Genomic DNA, 23,063 nt, shown 5'->3' with positions numbered 1-23,063 from the left:
GGCCTTTCGAGGGAGTTTTTCCTAGCCACCGTGCTTCTACACCTGCATTGCTTACTGTTTGGGGTTTTAGGCTGGGTTTCTGTACAGCACTTTGAGATATCAGCTGATGTACGAAGGGCTATATAAATAAATTTGATTTGATTTTATACCGTGAATTATAAGTGAAATAATCTGTCTGTAAACAATTGTTGGAAAAATTACTTGTGTCATGCACAAAGTAGATGTCCTATCTGACTTGCCAAAACTATAGTTGTTAACAAGACATTTGTGGAGTGGTTGAAAAAATGAGTTTTAATGACTCCAACCTGAGTGGATGTAGACTTCCAACTGCAGCTGTAGAATTAAATGTGGCATCAAATTGAAGCATATCAACATGTCCCCTTTCAACAGTGAAGATTATGAAATGCCTTGTAACTTGCAGCGAAGAAATTTGAAAACCCAAATGGACAGTATAGCACCAAATCTACCCAGTTGATTTATGATTTATAGAATGGCTCGTTTCACATTTGTCTCCAGCGATCATAAGGTAAAATAAATATAAAGCAATTGTAATTTATATTAATATATATATTTATTTATTTATATTTATTTATTATATCATATTTATATTATATTAATTTATTAAACATCTTACTCATTTACCTAGGTCTTATCAGTAGCTCTAATCAATTTGTGAATTACACTGCATGGAAAATTGTATTATTTATATCGGGAAGAAAGTTGTTCCACTTGGTGTTGATGTTGTTCCACTTGGTGTTGATGTTGTTCCACTTGGTGTTGATGTTGTTCCACTTGGTGTTAATGTTGTTCCACTTGGTGTTGATGTTGTTCCACTTGGTGTTGATGTTGTTCCACTTGGTGTTAATGTTGTTCCACTTGGTGTTGATGTTGTTCCACTTGGTGTTGATGTTGTTCCACTTGGTGTTGATGTTGTTCCACTTGGAACCGACAGGTCGTTGGATCTTATTGGTCGTCTCATCGTCTCATAAAGGTGGTAACATTAAGTAAAGTTCAGAATACAGCTTGTCTGTAGACAAACCTCCTCCAAACCTTCATTTGAACATATATAGAAGGTGAATGGCATACTATTCTCATTCTTAAATTCAAGTACAGAATATGTGTAGAGAAAAAAGCACATAAACAGTGAATGATGTTACATGTGCTTTTAACACGAGTTTAAATCTCCCTCTAAATGAATAGGCTTGGGACTGAACAAGTTTTTTTTAAACACCCTTCTCCTCCTATTTGTCCCAGCAGTGTAAACAGGCATGATGATCACTAGTCATAAATAATAACCACACTCACTTTTTAAAACATTAACTATTCAGCACTGTCCAACATTAAGTATTTAAATACAGCCGTTTCAGCAACAGTAGTTGTCATATCAGAAGTAGGGAGGAGAAGGAATGGACTGATCCATTTTGAGTGGTGGTGGGTGTGGAAGAATCCATTTTGAGTGGTGGTGGGTGTGGAATAATCCAGTTTGAGTGGTGGTGGGTGTGGAAGAATCCAGTTTGAGTGGTGGTGGGTGTGGAATAATCCAGTTTGAGTGGTGGTGGGTGTGGAAGAATCCAGTTTGAGTGGTGGTGGGTGTGGAAGAATCCAGTTTGAGTGGTGGTGGGTGTGGAAGAATCCAGTTTGAGTGGTGGTGGGTGTGGAAGAATCCAGTTTGAGTGGTGGTGGGTGTGGAAGAATCCAGTTTGAGTGGTGGTGGGTGTGGAAGAATCCAGTTTGAGTGGTGGTGGGTGTGGAAGAATCCAGTTTGAGTGGTGGTGGGTGTGGAAGAATCCAGTTTGAGTGGTGGTGGGTGTGGAAGAATCCAGTTTGAGTGGTGGTGGGTGTGGAAGAATCCAGTTTGAGTGGTGGTGGGTGTGGAAGAATCCAGTTTGAGTGGTGGTGGGTGTGGAAGAATCCAGTGATTGTGTGAGAGAGTGAGGCTGAGTCAGGGGGATCTCTCTATTCTCTACTCTTGGCTTGTTGTGAGTGAGGTTTTATTCTCTCTCTCTCTCTCTCTCTCTCTCTCTCGCTCTCTCTCTGTCTCTCTCTCTCTGTCTCTCTCTCGTCTCCATGATAGGAAGGGAGTAGGGACAGATATGATGATATCCCTGGGGATGGCTGATTGGCTGACTGGCAGGATGGCTGGGGATGGCTGATTGGCTGACTGGCAGGATGGCTGGGGATGGCTGATTGGCTGACTGGCAGGATGGCTGGGGATGGCTGATTGGCTGACTGGCAGGATGGCTGGGGATGGCTGATTGGCTGACTGGCAGGATGGCTGGGGATGGCTGATTGGCTGACTGGCAGGATGGCTGGGGATGGCTGATTGGCACCACACCATAACAACCCCACTACTACTTCACCATAGAAATGGATGCACTGCTGTGTTCTGAACCCATTATGAAGAGAGAGAGAGAGAGAGAGAGAGAGAGAGAGAGAGAGAGAGAGAGAGAGAGAGAGAGAGAGAGAGAGAGAGAGAGAGAGAGAGAGAGAGAGAGAGAGATTACATCTGCAACCCTATATCTGTGGCTCGTTTGCCTGTTCCCTCTCAGAGCCTCTGTATACACACACTCTCTCCCAGTCACATCATGCATTGGGCACAGTCTCTCCCAGTCACATCATGCATTGGGCACAGTCTCTCCCAGTCACATCATGCATTGGGCACAGTCTCTCCCAGTCACATCATGCATTGGGTATATGAAGTGATATACAGTATAGGCTGAATTAAGTTTTAATTGAATTTAGATACATTTTCATAATGGCTGACAATCAATACACAAGTTATTTACATTAGTCATTATTATGAAATATTACAATTGGAATTTACAGGAACTTTGTACAAAATATGCCTGATGCGTCATGGCAACGTGGTTGATTCATCTCGGGTCCTGGTCACAGTCATTTCTGGAGAGAAAAAAAATGGTTTTGACCCATGCATAAAAAGACTGATGTTTTATTAGAGTCTGGTAGTTGGTAGGTAGTGGTAGAGCTTTAGTTTCCTCGCCGACAAGTAGCTGCTTTGAAAAGTCCACTAGAAAGAAATGAAGAAAAAAAAATAGAAAACTAAAAGAAGAAACTCAAAGTACAGGGTCCGTAAAAATTACATTCTTATTTTTCTGCAATGAATTTAAGCCTTTTTCTTTTGTGATATCCGGCCACGGTACATTTTACCTGTTAGTTAGTTAGACTGCAAAAAAAAAACAACAACAGACCCGTTTAAATAATATAATTCATTCATAATTTTTATACATCTGTTTTTTCATGAATATTTAGTTTATAAAAATGGACCTTGTCCTTTTCAACATGATATTTAAAACCTTCTATCTACAATTCATCAAAACATAAAACCTAATCACAATGGAACGTGTCAAAGTTCTAGAACCAATAAACTATTGATATGATTCTGGATTAACTAGATTTATGCAGCAACTTTCATTGCAATGAGAGATGGGCTTTAGCTCTCTTGATGTCCATCAGCAATGTAAATAAGCACCCCCCCCCTGGGTAATAAATAAATAAAGCCAACCTCTCTCCCCTTGATGCCGCCCACACTGGCAATGCAGAGGCAAGGGTAACACATTACTGTCTCTCTCTTTTAAACCAGGGCAGTTTGATGTGATGGACTACTAGATTCTGAGAAGTACTACAAAGTCAGGTCAAAAACACTTGGCAGGTCAGAGCTACAAGATCCACCGTCTTACTATACTTTTACATATGAAACCTTCATGGGAACTTCAATGGCCAGAATGGATGATGGGTCATGACCTCTAGGTTAAAGGTCACGAACCCACAAAATGGCAGGACAGAAACGGCAACACTGAAGACCCATTGGAATGTCCATAGAGAAGAGCGCTCCCTATCTACCAGCTGTGGTACTTTCACTTACAGTAGCCCGTTGTTGTTGGTCCCCAAATGAAGCCCAAGCTCAGCCTAAGCTATGGGTGTGAAACGAGTGCTGCAGGATTGGTGCCTGCAACACTTCCTGCTACACAGAATAAATAACCTTAACTAGTTAAAAAACAAAATGCTTTGTGCTCCATCGTTAAAGATGAAGATGCAGCAGAAATGAAACAGAAGCATGCTTTTTAAAAGGATGTTTTTGATATAGAATAACTATAGGAAAATAATCTGTCAAAGATCAACCCCATTTAAAATCCTTGAGAAAAGCTTTCATGGGATGCAGATAGCTCGGCTATGAACGAAACACACATACTAAAACAAAACAAATCCTTAAAGTAAACACAAGCATAAATATTTGATCCACAGAGAGGTAAGCTACAAATGACAAATATTAGAGTGATATATTGACATTTCTTCGGGAACAGGCACAATGTTTGTCTGTCTGTCTTTTTAAAATCTCTCCCCTCCTCTGTCAGTCATTAGAGGTTATTCCCAGATCAGACAAGTCATGGCAGATAGAAGCTGAGTGTAGAAGAAGTGTTTGGGTGTCGCGCTCCTTCCTTACAAAATTATTTTCTTTTATTTCACACATTTCTTTAAAATGAATCAGGAAAAAAAGGTGTGCTGTTTTTTCTCTCTCTCTCTCTCTCTCTCTCTCTCTCTCTCTCTCTCTCTCTCTCTCTCTCTGTCTCTCTCTGTCTCTCTCTCTGTCTCTCTCTCTGTCTGTCTCTCTCTCTGTCTCTCTCTCTGTCTCTCTCTCTCTCTGTCTCTCTCTCTCTGTCTCTCTCTGTCTCTCTCTCTCTCTGTCTCTCTCTCTCTCTGTCTCTCTCTCTCTCTCTCTCTCTCTCTCTCTCTCTCTCTCTCTCTCTCTCTCTCTCTCTCTCTCTCTCTCTCTCTCTCTCTCTCTCTCTCTCTCTCTCTCTCTCTCTCTCTCTCTCTCTCTCTCTCTCTCTCTCTCTCTCTCTCTCTCTCTCTCTCTCTCTCTCCTTAGTGAGCGTAGTAGAGCCAGTAGATCACGTTAAAGAAGGAGAACACGGTAGGGAAGATCATCCTGGACCACTTGTCGATAGAGTTCACATCAGCCAGGTCAGGGATGTTGACCTTGAGCTGCGAGGCCCGTCTCCGTAGGCGGGACTTCTTCTGGGTGGCGTGGCGCTCCAGGGCACTGTGAGGTCCGCCGCCGTAGTTCTGGCGGGCCATGGCGGCCCTACGGTACTGCAGCGTGGAGCTGTCGTAGGCCAGCATGGTGTTACGGGGGTCACCAAGACCCCCAGGGCCCAGGGACCTGGACAGCTCAGAAGGAACACCCCCCATCTCGTTCTTCATCTCCAGGGAACCAAACAGGATGTTGTCATCAGTCAGGGAGGCGGTCATCTGTGATACGAGGAGGGGAAGGAAGAGGAGGGGCCGTGAGAGGAAGTGAATGGAGGCAAGGTTCATAGATCTTATTCTTAAATCATCTGCTTACTTAAAATACTTAGAAGGTGTCTATCTTTACTGTTAATTAAAAGGAATTATGTGTGCGTTTTATTAGTAACGTGTTTTTAGTTGTTCTCTTAGTTTATGATTGAGGGGTTTATCAAATACTGTTCTGTGGTTGTACTAATATATACTGTTCTGTGGTTGTACTAATATATACTGTTCTGTGGTTGTACTAATAGATACTGTTCTGTGGTTGTACTAATAGATACTGTTCTGTGGTTGTACTAATAGATACTGTTCTGTGGTTGTACTAATAGATACTGTTATGTGGTTGTACTAATAGATACTGTTCTGTGGTTGTACTAATAGATACTGTTCTGTGGTTGTACTAATATATACTGTTCTGTGGTTGTACTAATAGATACTGTTCTGTGGTTGTACTAATAGATACTGTTCTGTGGTTGTACTAATAGATACTGTTCTGTGGTTGTACTAATATATACTGTTCTGTTCTGGTTGTACTAATAGATACTGTTCTGTTCTGGTTGTACTAATAGATACTGTTCTGTGGTTGTACTAATAGATACTGTTCTGTGGTTGTACTAATAGATACTGTTCTGTGGTTGTACTAATAGATACTGTTCTGTGGTTGTACTAATATATACTGTTCTGTGGTTGTACTAATAGATACTGTTCTGTGGTTGTACTAATAGATACTGTTCTGTGGTTGTACTAATAGATAGTGTTCTGTGGTTGTACTAATAGATACTGTTATGTGGTTGTACTAATATATACTGTTCTGTGGTTGTACTAATAGATACTGTTCTGTGGTTGTACTAATAGATACTGTTCTGTGGTTGTACTAATATATACTGTTCTGTGGTTGTACTAATAGATACTGTTCTGTGGTTGTACTAATAGATACTGTTCTGTGGTTGTACTAATAGATACTGTTCTGTGGTTGTACTAATAGATACTGTTCTGTGGTTGTACTAATAAATACTGTTTTGTGGTTGTACTAATAGATACTGTTCTGTGGTTGTACTAATAGATACTGTTCTGTGGTTGTACTAATAGATACTGTTCTGTGGTTGTACTAATAAATACTGTTCTGTGGTTGTACTAATAGATACTGTTCTGTGGTTGTACTAATAGATACTGTTCTGTGGTTGTACTAATAGATACTGTTCTGTGGTTGTACTAATAGATTACATTTATATAAGTCAATAGCTAGTCATTACACATAACTTTAAATTGGCAGTCCTGTAAATATACTATATATATATATATATATATATATACACTACCGTTTAAAAGTTTGGGATCACATAGAAATGTCCTTGTTTTTAAAGCAAAGCTCATTTTTTGTCCATTTAAATAACATCAAATTGATCAGAAATAAAGTGTAGACATTGTTAATGTTGTAAATGACTATTGTAGCTGGAAACGGCTGATTTTGATGGAATATCTACATATCACTCCTGTGTTCCAATGACACATTGTGTTAGCTAATCCAAGTTTATCATTTTAAAAGGCTAATTGATAATTAGAAAACCCTTTTTCAATTATGTTAGCACAGTTGAAAACTGTTGTCCTGATTAAAGAAGCTGTCACGCCTTGGTCATTGTATTTTGTGTTTTTGTTATATGTTTGGGTAGGCCAGGGTGTGATATGGGTTTATATGTTGTATTCGTATTGGGGTTTGTAATATTTGGGATCGCGGCTGATTAGGGGTGTGGTATAGGCTTGGCTGCCTGAGGCGATTCTCAATTAGAGTCAGGTGCTTTTCGTTGTCTCTGATTGGGAACCGTATTTAGGTAGCCTGAGTTCGCTTTGTATTTTGTGGGTGTTTGTTCCTGTCTTTGTGTTGTAGTCACCAGATAGGCTGTAATTAGTTTCACGTTCCGTTCTGTTGTTTTTTGTATTCAGTTTCAGTTATTTCATGTACCGCGATTCTTTCATTAAAGTCATGAGTAACCTACACGCTGCGCTTCGGTCCCACTCTCTTCATTCAACAGACGAACACCGTTACAGAAGCAATACAACTGGCCTTCTTTAAACTAGTTTAGTATCTAGAGCATAAGCATTGGTGGGTTCGATTACAGGCTCAAAATGGCCAGAAACTGAAACTCGTCAGTCTATTCTTGTTCTGAGAAATTAAGGCTATTCCATGAGAGAAATTACCAAGAAACTGAAGATATCGTACAACGCTGTGTACTACTCCCTTCATAGAACAGCGCAAACTGTTTCTAACCAGGATAGAAAGAGGAGTGGGAGGCCCCGGTGCACAACTGAGCAAGAGGGCAAGTACATTAGAGTGTCTAGTTTGAGAAACAGACGCCTCACAAGTCCTCAACTGGCAGCTTCATTAAATAGTACCCGCAAAACATCAGTCTCAAAATCAACAGTGAAGAGGTGACTCCGGGATGCTGGCCTTCTAGGCAGAGTTGCGAAGAAAAAGCCATATCTCAGACTGGCCAATGAAAAAAAGATTAAGATGGGCAAAAGAACGCAGACTGGACAGAGGAACTCTGCCTAGAAGGCCAGCATCCCTGAGTCTCCTCTTCTCTGTTCACGGTGAGACTGGTGTTGAGACTGGTAATGATCAATTAGTCTTTTAAATTCTAATTTTGGATTAGCTATCACAATGTGCCATTGGACCACAGGAGTGATGGTTGCTGATAATGGGCCTCTGTACGCCTATGTAGATATTACATTCAAAATCAATTGTTTCCAGCTACAATAGTCATTTACAACATTAACAATGTCTACACTGTATATCTGATCAATTTATGTTATTTTAACAGTCAATTTTTTACATTTTCTTTCAAAAACAAGGACATTTCTAAGTGACCCCAAACTTTTGAACGGTAGTGTTATATATATATATATAAAAATCATTCTCATGGCGAAATTTTCTTCATTGTCATCTCATCATTTCAGCCAGCATGTGGTTAACATTCTGTCTAGTCAGAACAAGACAAACCAAGTAAACAAACAACGTAAACAAAAGGAAGAAATGTGAGAGGATAAAGGTTGAGAGAAACAGTAATAAGGAAATATTGCAAAGATGAAGTAGAGCTTAAGGTTGAAGGTTCAGGGGTCAAAGTTAGGTTTAGGTTAGGAGAGACGCTGTGAGGACTGAGGAAGTGGATCGTAAGTTTCTTCATCCATAGCCTGACTTCAGAATCAAACAAAACATCTCTAAATAAAAAAGATTTTCAACTTAATAGTTGAAAAAAAAATCAATGATATCTGTTGTTTATACTCTGTTCCAAGGCCACTCAGTTGGCAAAACTCAGAATGAGAAATAATATTTTGTCTTTTTCTTCTCTGTTAGGCTGAGTGATAATATGCCACTAACCATCTCATTTCCTTTCAATTGCTTCACTTGTTATTTGGGAGAGTTGTCAATTTACCTCAGATATTCATTTTTCTGTCATACCAACATTAGCTTTGGAATATTTTTGTAATTTCAACCAGCATTTCCTTCCCCCCCCCCCCATTTTATAGGTTTCCCATCAATTAAAGGTGTATAATATCTTCACTGAGAAGTAGACTCTGTGTCAAATGGCACCCTATTCCCTATTTTGGCCCTGGTCAAAAGTAGTGCACTAAATAGAGTATATGGTGCCATTTGGAACGCAGATTTCAAACTATGCTGTAATTTATTCAACCACTACAATGACGTGTTTGTCAGGAAAATGCATGAAGAGCAAATCAAGAGAAGGGAAAAAACACACAATGGTGGGAAGTGATGATTAAAGTTGCCTTTAAAAATCTATAGAATCAAATTAAAAGAAATGCACAAAAAATACTACAGTATTTTCCTCTGATCGGGCGGGTTGATTCAGATTGATGACATTTGTTAAAGTTTTGACTTTCAAAACCTTCCAGTACCTTATTTCTTTGCTCGCCTAGTCCTAATGCGGCATCGTCCACAAAGATGGGATCCCACATCGTGTCATACGCGTCAATTTCCCTCTGTTTCATTCTGGCATACAGAGCATCATCTCTCTGAACTACATTTCCCACCATCCACTGCAAGCATACAAAATCAGCACTGTTACCATGGAGAAATCGCAGCTTGCTGTCAGATGTTGTCAAATCCTGGTCTAACTAATAAAGATGTATTTTCATTGAACTGTGGTTGACAGATACACATGGCTACACCAATGGGACATGGAGGTGTAGTTGAGTCCTAGTGCAGAGAGAACCCTAGTAAAGGACATCAAGTCAACAGTTGATCACAGAAGCATCACATAAACCTTGAGAGAAAGAATAGCCTGTGTTCTCCTACTGCATCGGACACCATATTACACCATCAACACAACCTCTCTAGAACCATCTGTCCCTACTCCCTTCCTATCCGGAGACACCAACCTTATTGGGGTCGGGTCGGAGTTTCTCATTGTTGACGACGGCTAGTTTCTCGGCGGCCCTCTTCTGCCTCTGGGGCCCCCGTCCGAAGAAGATGTAGTTGACGAAGGCGTACTCCAGCAGGGCCAGGAAGACGAACACGAAGCAGCCCATCAGGTACATGTCTATGGCCTTGACGTAGGGGATCTTAGGGAGCGTCTCTCTCAGATGGGTGTTGATGGTGGTCATGGTCAACACCGTGGTGATACCTGGAGATCACACTTTACCGTTACAATCACAGCATTCACCAAAAATAATGTCATAAACAAGTCAGTTTTTAGAATTGTTATCAAGAAACACTGGAGATCATTGGAAAGAGAATTTAGTCGTAAACAAACAATTAAGAAGATTAATTATCAAACTAGTGTTTTCAACGTTTACTGTCCTCATCTGCTGCCTAGAATATAAACAGTTTTTCATTATTGTTTTTCAATTGTGCTTTCAATCGAATCGGGAAACGGGGTCGGGAAACGGGGTCGGGAAACGGGGTCGGGAAACAGGGTCGGGAAACGGGGTCGGGAAACGGGGTCGGGAAACGGGGTCGGGAAACAGGGTCGGGAAACAGCCAAAAGGGATATGAGTAGTAAACAAGTCCATAGAGTGTAGTAGTTTGGCACCCTTACAGACCTAATGAACCCATACAGATGGTTCCTCATTCTACAGACCTAATGAACCCATACAGATGGTTCCTCATTCTACAGACCTAATGAACCCATACAGACAGATGGTTCCTCATTCCCCAACATCTACATGACACTTCCACCTAGCTGTGTATGGGCACACGTGTGGGGGTATGTGTGTGTGTGTTCATTCATGTACTGTAAGTGTATGTGTGTGTGTATGCGTTCATATGTGTGTGCTTGCGTGTGTGTGTATGTGTGTATGTGAGTGTTGAGTCTCTGTCCAAATTCCAGGGGACCAACCAAAGGGTTCAGGAATCAAATTAAATCAAATCCAAATTGTATTTGTCACATGCGCCGACCAAGTGCAGTATACCGTACGTGTTGAATGATAAGCTGTAGTCAATGAACAGCATTCTCACATAGGTGTTCCTTTTGTCCAGGTGGGAAAGGGCAGTGTGGAGTGCAATAGAGATTGCATAATCTGTGGATCTGTTGGGGCGGTATGTGAATTGGAGTGGGTCTAGTGTATCCGGGAGGATGCTGTTGATGTGAGCCATGATCAGCCTTTCAAAGCACTTCATAGCTACAGAGGTGAGTGCTCCTTGGTGGTAATCATTTAAGCAGGTTACCTTCACTTCCTTGGGTACAGGGACTATGGTGGTCTGCTTGAGGACAGGGCTCATGTTCAGGACAGGGCTCATGTTCAGGACTGGGCTCATGTTCAGACCAGGGCTCATGTTCAGGACAGGGCTCATGTTCAGGACAGGGCTGATGTTCAGACCAGGGCTCATGTTCAGACCAGGGCTCATGTTCAGACCAGGGCTCATATTCAGGACTGGGCTCATGTTCAGGACTGGGCTGATGTTCAGGACAGGGCTGATGTTCAGACCAGGGCTGATGTTCAGGGGCTTATGTTCAGGGGGCTCATGTTCAGGACTGGGCTGATGTTCAGGACAGGGCTGATGTTCAGGACAGGGCTGATGTTCAGACCAGGGCTTATGTTCAGACCAGGGCTTATGTTCAGGACTGGGCTCATGTTCAGGACTGGGCTCATGTTTAGGACTGGGCTATGAAACCTGGACACCGGGATATATTCAGCTATTTAAACCTGGACATTGGGGATAGATAAACCAGTCAGGTGAATATTTAGGCATCATTGTTTACAAATCAGAAAGACACACAGACAGAGAAAGCCAACCAGCCAGCCAATCAACCAGCAAGCCAACCAACCAACCAGCCAATCAACAAGCATAAGAGAAAAGCTCATCAGAAAAACAACAAACAGGATCCAGTTCCACCTGACAATCACCTGACAATCACCTGACAATCACCTGACAATCACCTGAAACAGGTCAGTGGACTGAGGCACTCATTAGGACCTTATTCTGGCCAATAACCCTGGTTTCACAAATCATTCACGGTACTGATATAATTGTCATTGCATAGCAATACGATCAAGGTGCAAGGAGTATATGTCATTACTATCGTATCTTGTTTAGGGCAGAATATTAATGCTCCATTTCTTTCTTTTATATGTCACCCATGAACAACAATGCATATTTTACATGACATTTCAAAACAATGCGAACACTATGACACCAATGTTTATAAACATGGCTATATTGTATAAGTTTAATTTTATTGATTGATTGACTGACTGACGGATGAATCTCGATGGCCATATTGATCGAATCGATGGGCAATCTTACCCAGAGCCACTCTGGCAGCGGAGGCATCATAGTTGATCCAGAAGGAGACCCAGGACAGGATGGTGATCAGGATAGAGGGCATGTAGGTCTGGAGGATAAAGTAGCCGATGTTCCTCTTCAGCTTGAAGCTCAGAGACAGACGTGGGTAGGAACCTGCATGGAGGAAAACAGACAGAACTTTTAAAAAATGTTGCTTTATTTAACCAGGTAAACCATTGAGAATACATAGTAGTGTACAATAATGACCTGAAGTGGAAGGAATAAGAACTCTAAAGCATAGACAGGTATTATACAGAATATAAGTGCATCAACCCCTGAAAATCTACAGTATAACCGTAGATATACATAGGTATACTGTATCAAAATGGCCGCCACTGTGTACCTGTAGAGAAGACCACGTTCTTGGAGACCAGCTTGTAGTCCACGATGGAGAACTGAGGCAGCTCTATTCTCTCCACCCCAGACACAGCTCCATCTCCCCCTCGCCAGTAGAACTCAATGTCATCAGTGGTGTAGCCATCTGGTCAAACACAGGTACTAGAGTCTTAGAATACATACCAAACTGGCCCCCCAATGGTGGAACAAACTCCATCACGACGCCAGGACAGCGGAGTCAATCACCACCTTCCGGAGACACCTGAAACCCCACCTCTTTAAGGAATACCTAGGATAGGATAAGTAATCCCTCTCACCCCCCCCCCCTTAAGATTTAGATGCACTATTGTAAAGTGACTGTTCCACTGGATGTCATAAGGTGAATGCACCAATTTGTAAGTCGCTCTGGATAAGAGCGTCTGCTAAATGACTTAAATGTAAAATGTAAATGCAAACTAACCTAGTGGGCCAACATGGGAGCAATGCTCAAATGGCTACGGTCAATGTCAAAAGACAGGGACACGAGGCTCTCGCACATGTTTGACATGATGGTTTTCCTCAAAGGTTCTATTCTTGGTCCTGTAATGCTTACTGTTTACATCAATTATTTATATTCTGGTTTGTCAAATGCTACTAGAGAACATAATGGTTGGTTTAATAATACATACAATTAGAGATGGAGATTACAGAGGACTTTCAGGGGACCAAAGACTGTCAGCTAACTGGGTACATCCTCTGTTCACCTTCTATTCTGATAACTCTTCCATTGTGATAACTCTTCTATTGTGATAACCATTCTATTGTGATAACCATTCTATTCTGATAACTCTTCTATTGTGATAACTCTTCTATTCTGATAACTCTTCTATTGTGATAACTATTCTATTGTGATAATTGTTCTATTGTGATAATTATTCTATTGTGATAACCCTTCTGTTGTGATAACTCTTCTGTCGTGATAACCCTTCCATTGTGATAACTATTCTAATGTGATAACCGTTCTGTTGTGATAACCCTTCTGTTGTGATAACTCTTCTGTTGTGATAACCCTTCTATTGTGATAACTCTTCTATTGTGATAACCGTTCTGTTGTGATAACCCTTCCATTGTGATAACTATTCTAATGTGATAACCGTTCTGTTGTGATAACCCTTCTATTCTGATAACTCTTCTGTTCTGTTAGCTTCACCCTTTGTCATATAGAGCATCATAACACAGACAGCATGCAGGCGGTGCAGGCATTTCCCCTCTCTCTTTGTCTCCCTCCATATCTCTCTCCCTCTCTTTCTACGTCTCCCTCTCTCCATATCTCTCACCCTCTTTCTCAACCCCTCTTCTCTCTCTCTCTGTCTCTTTCTCTGTTTAACCCCTCTCTCTCTCTCTCTCTCTCTGTTTAACCCCCCTCTCTCTCTCTGTTTAACCCCTCTCTCTCTCTCTCTCTCTCTCTCTCTCTCTCTCTCTCTCTCTCTCTCTCTCTCTCTCTCTCTCTCTCTCTCTCTCTGTTTAAACCCCCCTCTCTCTCTCTCTCTCTCTCTCTCTCTCTGTTTAACCCCTCTCTCTCTCTGTTTAACCCTCTCTCTCTCTCTCTCTCTCTCTGTTTAACCCCTCTCTCTCTCTCTCTCTCTCTCTCTCTCTCTCTCTCTCTCTGTTTAACTCTCTCTCCCACTCTCCTTCTCTGTTTAACCCCTCTCTCTCTCTCTGTTTAACCCCTCTCTCTCTCTGTTTAACCCCTCTCTCTCTCCCTCTCTCTCTCTCTCTCTGTTTAACCTTTCTCTCCCACTCTCCTTCTCTGTTTAACCCCTCTCTCTCTCTCTCTCTCTCTCTCTGTTTAACCCCTCTCTCTCCCTCTCTCTCTCTATCTCTCTCTCTGTTTAACCCCTCTCTCCTCTCTCTCTCTCTCTCTCTCTCTCTCTCTCTCTCTGTTTAACCCCTCTCTCTCTCTGTTTAACCCCTCTCTCTCTCTCTCTCTCTCTGTTTAACCCCTCTCTCTCTCCCTCTCTCTCTCTCTCTCTCTGTTTAACCTCTCTCTCCCACTCTCCTTCTCTGTTTAACCCCTCTCTCTCTCTCTCTGTTTAACCCCTCTCTCTCTCTGTTTAACCCCTCTCTCTCTCCCCTCTCTCTCTCTCTCTCTCTCTCTCTCTCTGTTTAACCTCTCTCTCCCACTCCCCTTCTCTGTTTAACCCCTCTCTCTCTCTCTCTGTTTAACCCCTCTCTCTCTCCCTCTCTCTCTCTCTCTCCCACTCTCCTTCTCTGTTTAACCCCTCTCTCTCTCTCTGTTTAACCCCTCTCTCTCTGTTTAACCCCTCTCTCTCTCCCTCTCTCTCTCTCTCTCTCTCTTTTAACCTCTCTCTCCCACTCTCCTTCTCTGTTTAACCCCTCTCTCTCTCTCTGTTTAACCCCTCTCTCTCTCTCTGTTTAACCCCTCTCTCTCTCCCACTCTCCTTCTCTGTTTAACCCCTCTCTCTCTCTGTTTAACCCCTCTCCCTCTCTCTGTTTAACCCCTCTCTCTCTCTGTTTAACCTCTCTCTCCCACTCTCCTTCTCTGTTTAACCCCCCTCTCTCTCTCCCACTCTCCTTCTCTGTGTACCACTTCCTCTGCTTGCCACTCTCCTTCTCTGTTTAACCCCTCTCTCTCTCCCACTCTCCTTCTCTGTTTAACCCCTCTCTCTCTCTCCCACTCTCCTTCTCTGTGTACCACTTCCTCTGCTTGCCACTCATAATAAGAGGCAGTGACCTATTTAGACGCAATGAATAATTAAACTCTCAGCCTTTGATTTTCTGAAAAATGAAGACATAATTCCTCCCTCTGCCTCGCTCTGACACAGGATAGATGGATAGATAGGAGTGGCGATAAGATTAATAACTCTCTAGCTGGTTATTGTAATGGTGTGGCCAGTCAGTCATTGAGTTATCTAATGCTATATGAGACGGATGGATGAAGAACCAGATACTATAGAAACACTACCACTATCAAAACACAGCATATCCCACTTCTGACACCAATGTAGCTCGTCATTGTCTTTGGCGTGTCTATCATTGAGACTTGTAATGCCTACACTGACAGTTAAGGCTCAGATGGTACAGAATAGAAAAACTACCAGTATCAAACTACAACCTAGCCCAAGCCAAAAACATAGTACTGTAGCTAATCCGTGTGTAAAAGCATGCAGCACCAACTACAGTCCACTAGTACTACGCAGTAGAAACTCCGGTCTCTCCGGCTTATCCACAGAACTATTGGAACAGCTCAGTATCACCCCAATTAGCCTATCCGCATCCACCACGCTGCGGGTTCTAATGTGTTGTTGACTTCCGATCAACAATGTGTGGACAGGGCCAGCCAAGAGACTATGAGGCTGGGGAGGGGAGGACGGCTCGTCGGCCATGTGTGTGTGCGTGTGCATTTGTCGATGTGTATGCTGGGTTTAGGGTTATGAAATATTGTGTGGATGAAGGGCGGGTGGGTGGCAGGCGGATTGAAATAAAAAGAACGTAATACCTTTAAAAAATCCATAAATGTATAACTCTTCTGCAATTTATATCTATAGGCTACATTTAGAGGCTACATTCTTTCATTATTTTAGGCTACCTGGCATTAGTACCTATGAGTAAGACTTAGGTCCGAACTGTATGAGCCTCCATCCTAATCACCAAATGCTTTTGGGATCAGGCAGAAGAAGTTAACGTGGGATCAGGCAGAAGAAGTTAACGTGGGATCAGGCAGAAGAAGTTAACGTGGGATCAGGCAGAAGAAGTTAACGTGGGATCAGGCAGAAGAAGTTAACGTGGGATCAGGCATTAACGTGGGAGGCAGAAGAAGTTCAACGTGGGATCAGGCAGAAGAAGTTAATCAGGCAGAAGAAGTTAACGTGGGATCAGGCAGAAGAAACGTTAGGCAGGCAGAAGAAGTTAACGTGGGATCAGGCAGAAGAAGTTAACGTCAGGCAGAAGAAGTCATCAGGCAGAAGAAGTTAACGTGGGATCAGGCAGAAGTTAAGGGGATCAGGCAGAAGAAGTTAACGTGGGATCAGGCAGAAGAAGGTAACGTGGGGATCAGGCAGAAGAAGTTAACGTTAACGGGGATCAGGCAGAAGAAGTTAGGCAGAAGAAGTTAACGTGGGATCAGGCAGAAGAAGTTAACGTGGATCAGGCAGAAGAAGTTAACGGGATCAGGCAGAAGAAGTTAACGTGGGATCAGGCAGAAGAAGTTAACGTGGGATCAGGCAGAAGAAGTTAACGTGGGATCAGGCAGAAGAAGTTAACGTGGGATCAGGCAGAAGAAGTTAACGGGATCAGGCAGAAGAAGTTAACGTGGGATCAGGCAGAAGAAGTTAACGGGGATCAGGCAGATTAACGTGGGAGGCAGAAGAAGTTAACGTGGGATCAGGCAGAAGAAGTTAACGTGGGATCAGGCAGAAGAAGGTTCAGGCAGAACAAGGTAACGGATCAGGCAGAAGAAGTTAACGTGGGGCATCAGGCAGAAGAAGTTAACGTGGGATCAGGCAGAAGAAGTTAACGTGGGATCAGGCAGAAGAAGTTAACGTGGGATCAGGCAGAAGAAGAAGGCAGAAGAAGTAACGTCAGGCAGGATCAGGCAGAAGAAGTTAACGTGGGATCAGGCAGAAGAAAGTTAACGTGGGATCAGGCAGAAGAAGTTAACGGGGATCAGGCAGAAGAAGTTAACGTCAGGCAGATCAGGCAGAAGAGAAGTTAACGTGGGATCAGGCAGAGAAGAAGTTAACGTGGGATCAGGCAGAAGAAGTTAACGTGGGATCAGGCAGAAGAAGTTAACGTGGGATCAGGCAGAAGAAGTTAACGTGGGATCAGGCAGAAGAAGTTAACGTGGGATCAGGCAGAAGAAGTTAACGTGGGATCAGGCAGAAGAAGTTAACGTGGGATCAGGCAGAAGAAGTTAACGTGGGATCAGGCAGAAGAAGTTAACGTGGGATCAGGCAGAAGAAGTTAACGTGGGATCAGGCAGAAGAAGTTAACGTTCAGGCAGAAGAAGTTAACGTGGGATCAGGCAGAAGAAGTTAACGTGGGATCAGGCAGAAGAAGTTAACGTGGGATCAGGCAGAAGAAGTTAACGTGGATCAGGCAGAAGAAGTTAACGGGATCAGGCAGAAGAAGTTAACGTGGGATCAGGCAGAAGAAGTTAACAGAAGAAGTTAACGTGGGATCAGGCAGAAGAAGTTAACGTGGGATCAGGCAGAAGAAGTTAACGTGGGATCAGGCAGAAGAAGTTAACGTGGGATCAGGCAGAAGAAGTTAACGTGGGATCAGGCAGAAAGAAGTTAACGGGGATCAGGCAGAAGAAGTTAACGTGGGATCAGGCAGAAGAAGTTAACGATCAGGCAGAAGAAGTTAACGTGGGATCAGGCAGAAGAAGTTAACGGGGATCAGGCAGAAGAAGTTAACGTGGGATCAGGCAGAAGAAGTTAACGTGGGATCAGGCAGAAGAAGTTAACGTGGGATCAGGCAGAAGAAGTTAACGTGGGATCAGGCAGAAGAAGTTAACGTGGGATCAGGCAGAAGAAGTTAAGTTAGGCAGAAGAAGTTAACGTGGGATCAGGCAGAAGAAGTTAACGTGGGATCAGGCAGAAGAAGTTAACGTGGATCAGGCAGAAGAAGTTATCAGGCAGAAGAAGTTAACGTGGGATCAGGCAGAAGAAGTTAACGTGGGATCAGGCAGAAGAAGTTAACGTGGGATCAGGCAGAAGAAGTTAACGTGGGATCAGGCAGAAGAAGTTAACGTGGGATCAGGCAGAAGAAGTTAACGTGGGATCAGGCAGAAGAAGTTAACGTGGGATCAGGCAGAAAGAAGGCAGAAGAAGTGGGATCAGGCAGAAGAAGTTAACGTGGGATCAGGCAGAAGAAGTTAACGTGGGATCAGGCAGAAGAAGTTAACGTGGGATCAGGCAGAAGAAGTTAACGTGGGATCAGGCAGAAGAAACGTGGGATCAGGCAGAAGAAGTTAACGTGGGATCAGGCAGAAGAAGGTTAACGTGGATCAGGCAGAAGATCATCAGGCAGAAGAAGTTAACGTGGGATCAGGCAGAAGAAGTTAACGTGGGATCAGGCAGAAGAAGTTAACGTCAGGATCATCAGGCAGAAGAAGTTAACGTGGGATCAGGCAGAAGAAGTTAACGTGGGATCAGGCAGAAGAAGTTAACGTGGGATCAGGCAGAAGAAGTTATCACAGAAGAAGTTAACGTGGGATCAGGCAGAAGAAGTTAACGTGGGATCAGGCAGAAGAAGTTAACGTGGATCAGGCAGAAGAAGTTAACGTGGGATCAGGCAGAAGAAGGCAGAAGAAGTTAACGTGGGATCAGGCAGAAGAAGTTAACGTGGAATCAGGCAGAAGAAGTTAACGGGATCAGGCAGAAGAAGTTAACGTGGGATCAGGCAGAAGAAGTTAACGTGGGATCAGGCAGAAGAAGTTAACGTGGGATCAGGCAGAAGAAGTTAACGTGGGATCAGGCAGAAGAAGTTAACGTGGGATCAGGCATCAGGCAGAAGAAGTTAACGTGGGATCAGGCAGAAGAAGTTAACGTGGGATCAGGCAGAAGAAGTTAACGTGGGATCAGGCAGAAGAAGGCAGAAGAAGTTAACGTGGGATCAGGCAGAAGAAGTTAACGGGGATCAGGCAGAAGAAGTTAACGTGGATCAGGCAGAAGAAGTTAACGTGGGATCAGGCAGAAGAAGTTAACGTGGGATCAGGCAGAAGAAGTTAACGTGGGATCAGGCAGAAGAAGTTAACGTAACGGGGATCAGGCAGAAGATCAGGCAGAAGAAGTTAACGGGATCAGGCAGAAGAAGTTAACGGGATCAGGCAGAAGAAGTTAACGTGGGATCAGGCAGAAGAAGTTAACGTGGGATCAGGCAGAAGAAGTTAACGTGGGATCAGGCAGAAGAAGTTAACGTGGGATCAGGCAGAAGAAGTTAACGTGGGATCAGGCAGAAGAAGTTAACGTGGGATCAGGCAGAAGAAGTTAACGGGATCAGGCAGAAGAAGTTAACGTGGGATCAGGCAGAAGAAGTTAACGTGGGATCAGGCAGAAGAAGAAAGAAGTTAACGTAACGTTAACGGATCAGGCAGAAGAAGTTAACGTGGGATCAGGCAGAAGAAGTTAACGTGGGATCAGGCAGAAGAAGTTAACGTGGGATCAGGCAGAAGAAGGCAGAAGAAGTTAACGTGGATCAGGCAGAAGAAGTTAACGTGGGATCAGGCAGAAGAAGTTAACGTGGGATCAGGCAGAAGAACGTTATCAGGCAGAAGAAGTTAACGTGGGATCAGGCAGAAGAAGTTAACGATCAGGCAGAAGAAGTTAACGTTCAGGCAGAAGAAGTTAACGTGGGATCAGGCAGAAGAAGTTAACGTGGGATCAGGCAGAAGAAGTTAACGGGGGATCAGGCAGAAGAAGTAACGTGGGATCAGGCAGAAGAAGGTAACGTGGGATCAGGCAGAAGAAGTAACGTGGATCAGGCAGAAGAAGTTAACGTGGGATCAGGCAGAAGAAGTTAACAGGCAGAAGAAGTTAACGGGATCAGGCAGAAGAATCAGGCAGAAGAAGAACGTTAACAGGCAGAAGAAGTTAACGGGATCAGGCAGAAGAAGTTAACAGGCAGAAGAAGTTAACGGGGATCAGGCAGAAGAAGTTAATCAGGCAGAAGAAGTTAACGATCATCAGGCAGAAGAAGTTAACGTGGGATCAGGCAGAAGAAGTTAACGTGGGATCAGGCAGAAGAAGTTAACGTTAATCAGGCAGAAGAAGTTAACGGGGATCAGGCAGAAGAAGTTAACGGGGATCAGGCAGAAGAAGGCAGAAGAAGTTAACGTGGGATCAGGCAGAAGAAGTTAACGTGGGATCAGGCAGAAGAAGTTAACGTCGAACCACGGAAACAAAAAAGACAATGTCAGAACTTAATTGATTTAAGAGAAAAGCTGTGAAATTGAGAGTTGAAGATAAAGAGAAGGCAGGGCCAGAAAAGTCATGTTTGAGAAAGATTTGGTGAAGTGGTCAAATTGGATGATATCAGCTACACTACTGGTCAAACGTTTTAGAACTCATTCAAGGATTTTTTTTTTTTTTACTATTTTCTACATTGCTGAATAATAGTGAAAACTTCAAAACTATGAAAGAACACACATAGAATCATGTAGAATTAACAGGTGTGCCTCCTTATTTTCTTATTAATGCATTTGAGCCAATCAGATGTGTTGTGACAAGGTAGAGGGAGTATACAGAAGATAGCCATATTTGGTAAAAGACCAAGTCCATATTATGTCAAGAACAGCTCACAATGTTTTTTCACCTTTATTTAACCAGGTAGGTCAGTTGAGAACAAGTTCTCATTTACAACTGCGACCTGGCCAAGATAAAGCAAAGCAGTGTGACAAAAACAACACAGAGTTATACATGGAATAAACAAACATACAGTCAATAACACAATAGAAAAATCTGTAGACAGTGTGTGAAAATGAAGTAAGGAGGTAAGACAATAAATAGGGCAATAGTGGCGAAGTAATTACAATTTAGCAATTTACACTGGAGTGACATACAGTTTAGTCAAAAGTTTACATACACTTAGGTTGGGGTCATTAAAACTCGTTTTTCAACCACTCCACAAATGTCTTGTAACAAACTTGAGTTTTGGCAAGTTGGCTAGGACATCTACTTTGTGCATGACACAAGTCATTTTTCCAACAATTGTTAACAGACGGATTATTTCACTTATAATTCACTGTATCACAATTCCTGTGGGTCAGAAGTTTACATACACTAAGTTGACTGTGCCTTTAAACAGCTTGGAAAATTCCAGAAAATGATATCATGACTCATCATTTGAGTCAATTGGAGGTGTACCTGTGGATGTATTTCAAGGCCTACCTTCAAATTCACTGCCTCTTTGCTTGACATCATAGAAAAATCAAAAGAAATCAGCCAAGACCTCAGAATTTTTTTTGTAGACCTCCACAAGTCTGGATGATCCTTGGGAGCAATTTTCAAACACCAGAAGGTACCATGTTCATCTGTACGAACAATAGTGGGCAATAGGGAGCAAGTATGAACACCATGGGACCACACAGACGTCATACCACTCTGGAAGGAGACGCGTTCTGTCTCCTAGAGATGAACGTACTTTGGTGCAAAAAGTGCAAATCAATCCCAGAACAACAGCAAAGGACCTTGTGAAGATGCTGGAGGAAACAGGTACAAAAGTATCTATATCCACAGTAAAATGAGTCCTATATCCTAAAACGAGTCCTATATCGACATAATCTGAAAGGAAGCAAGGAAGAAGCCACCGCTCCAAAACCGCCATAAAAAAAGCCAGACTACGGTTTGCAACTGCAGATGGGGATGCAGATCGTACTTTTGGGAGAAATGTCCTCTGGCCTGATGAAACAAAAATAGAACTGTTTGGCTATGATGATCATTGTTATGTTTGGTGGAAAAAGGGGGAGGCTTGCAAGCCGAAGAACACCATCCCAACCGTGAAGCCCGGGGGTGGCAGCATCATGTTGTGGGGGTGCTTCGCTGCAGGAGGGACTGGTGCACTTCACAATATAGATGGCATCATGAGGATGGAAAATTTGGTGGATATATTGAAGTAACATCTTCAATATAGAAGGCATCAGTCAGGAAGATAAAGCGTGGTCACAAATGGGTCTTCCAAATGGACAATGACCCCAAGCATACTTCCAAATTTGTGGCAAAATGGCTTAAGGACAACAAAGTCAAGGTATTGCAGTGGCCATCACAAAGCCCTGACCTCAATCCAATAGAAAATGTGTGGGCAGGACTGATAAAGCTTGTGCAAGGAAGGAGGCCTACAAACCTGACTCAGTTACACCAGCTTTGTCAGGAGGAATGGGCCAAAATTTACCCAACTTATTGTGGGAAGCTTGTGGAAGGCTACATGAAACGTTTGACCCAAATGAACCAATTGAAAGGCAAATCTACCAAACACGAATCGAGTGCATGTAACCTTCTGACCCACTGGGAATGTGATGAAAGAAATAAAAGCTGAAATAAATCATTCTCTCTACTATTATTCTGACATTTCACATTCTTAAAATAAAGTGGTGATCCTAACGGACCTAAAGACAGGGAATTAAGTGTTATGATTCAAAAGGGCGCCGGAAGAAATGGCGGCCAACTGCTTACGGTCCAGTACCTCACTGGGACTAAGCTGCCTGCCATCCGGGACCTCTACACCAAGCAGTGTCAGAGGAAGGCCCTAAAAATGGTCAAAGACCCCAGCCACCCCAGTCATAGACTGTTCTCTCTACTACCGCATGGCAAGTGGTGCCGGAGTTCCAAGTCTAGGACAAAAAGGCTTCTCAACAGTTTTTACCCCCAAGCCATAAGACTCCTGAACAGGTAACCAAATGGCTACCCGGACTATTTGCATTGTGTCCCCCCCCCCCCCCCCAACACCTCTTTTTACATTGCTGCTACTCTCTGTTTATCATATATGCATAGTCACGTTAACTATACATTCATGTACATACTACCTCAATTGGGCTGACCAACCAGTGCTCCCGCACAGTGGCTAACCGGGCTATCTGTATTGTGTCCCACCACCCACCAACCCCTCTTTTATACTATTG

The 23,063-nt window shown here is 43.0% G+C and overlaps 1 protein-coding gene across 2 annotated transcripts in view; it reads right to left on the bottom strand.

Moving 5' to 3' along the window:
* Positions 1-4,790: 4,790 nt before the first annotated feature.
* LOC123994190 (gamma-aminobutyric acid receptor subunit beta-2-like) overlaps positions 4,791-23,063 on the bottom strand; it is a 99,317-nt gene continuing 81,044 nt past the window's right edge. The window contains exons 6-10 of one of the 2 annotated variants that reach the window (XM_046296720.1): positions 12,453-12,590; positions 12,071-12,223; positions 9,703-9,947; positions 9,220-9,360; positions 4,791-5,271 (exon numbers count right to left, since the gene is read on the bottom strand). In XM_046296720.1, the coding sequence (XP_046152676.1) occupies positions 4,885-5,271; positions 9,220-9,360; positions 9,703-9,947; positions 12,071-12,223; positions 12,453-12,590 (1,064 nt within the window). In that variant the 3' untranslated portion in view covers positions 4,791-4,884. The remainder of the gene's footprint in view (positions 5,272-9,219; positions 9,361-9,702; positions 9,948-12,070; positions 12,224-12,452; positions 12,591-23,063) is intronic. The other variant, XM_046296721.1, reaches the window with a different exon arrangement.

The sequence above is a fragment of the Oncorhynchus gorbuscha genome, linkage group LG13 (genome assembly GCF_021184085.1).
Source record: "Oncorhynchus gorbuscha isolate QuinsamMale2020 ecotype Even-year linkage group LG13, OgorEven_v1.0, whole genome shotgun sequence".
NCBI lineage: Eukaryota > Metazoa > Chordata > Actinopteri > Salmoniformes > Salmonidae > Oncorhynchus > Oncorhynchus gorbuscha.
Note: the sequence above shows the minus strand (reverse complement) of the source record. Positions and strands in the feature narration are given on the sequence as shown.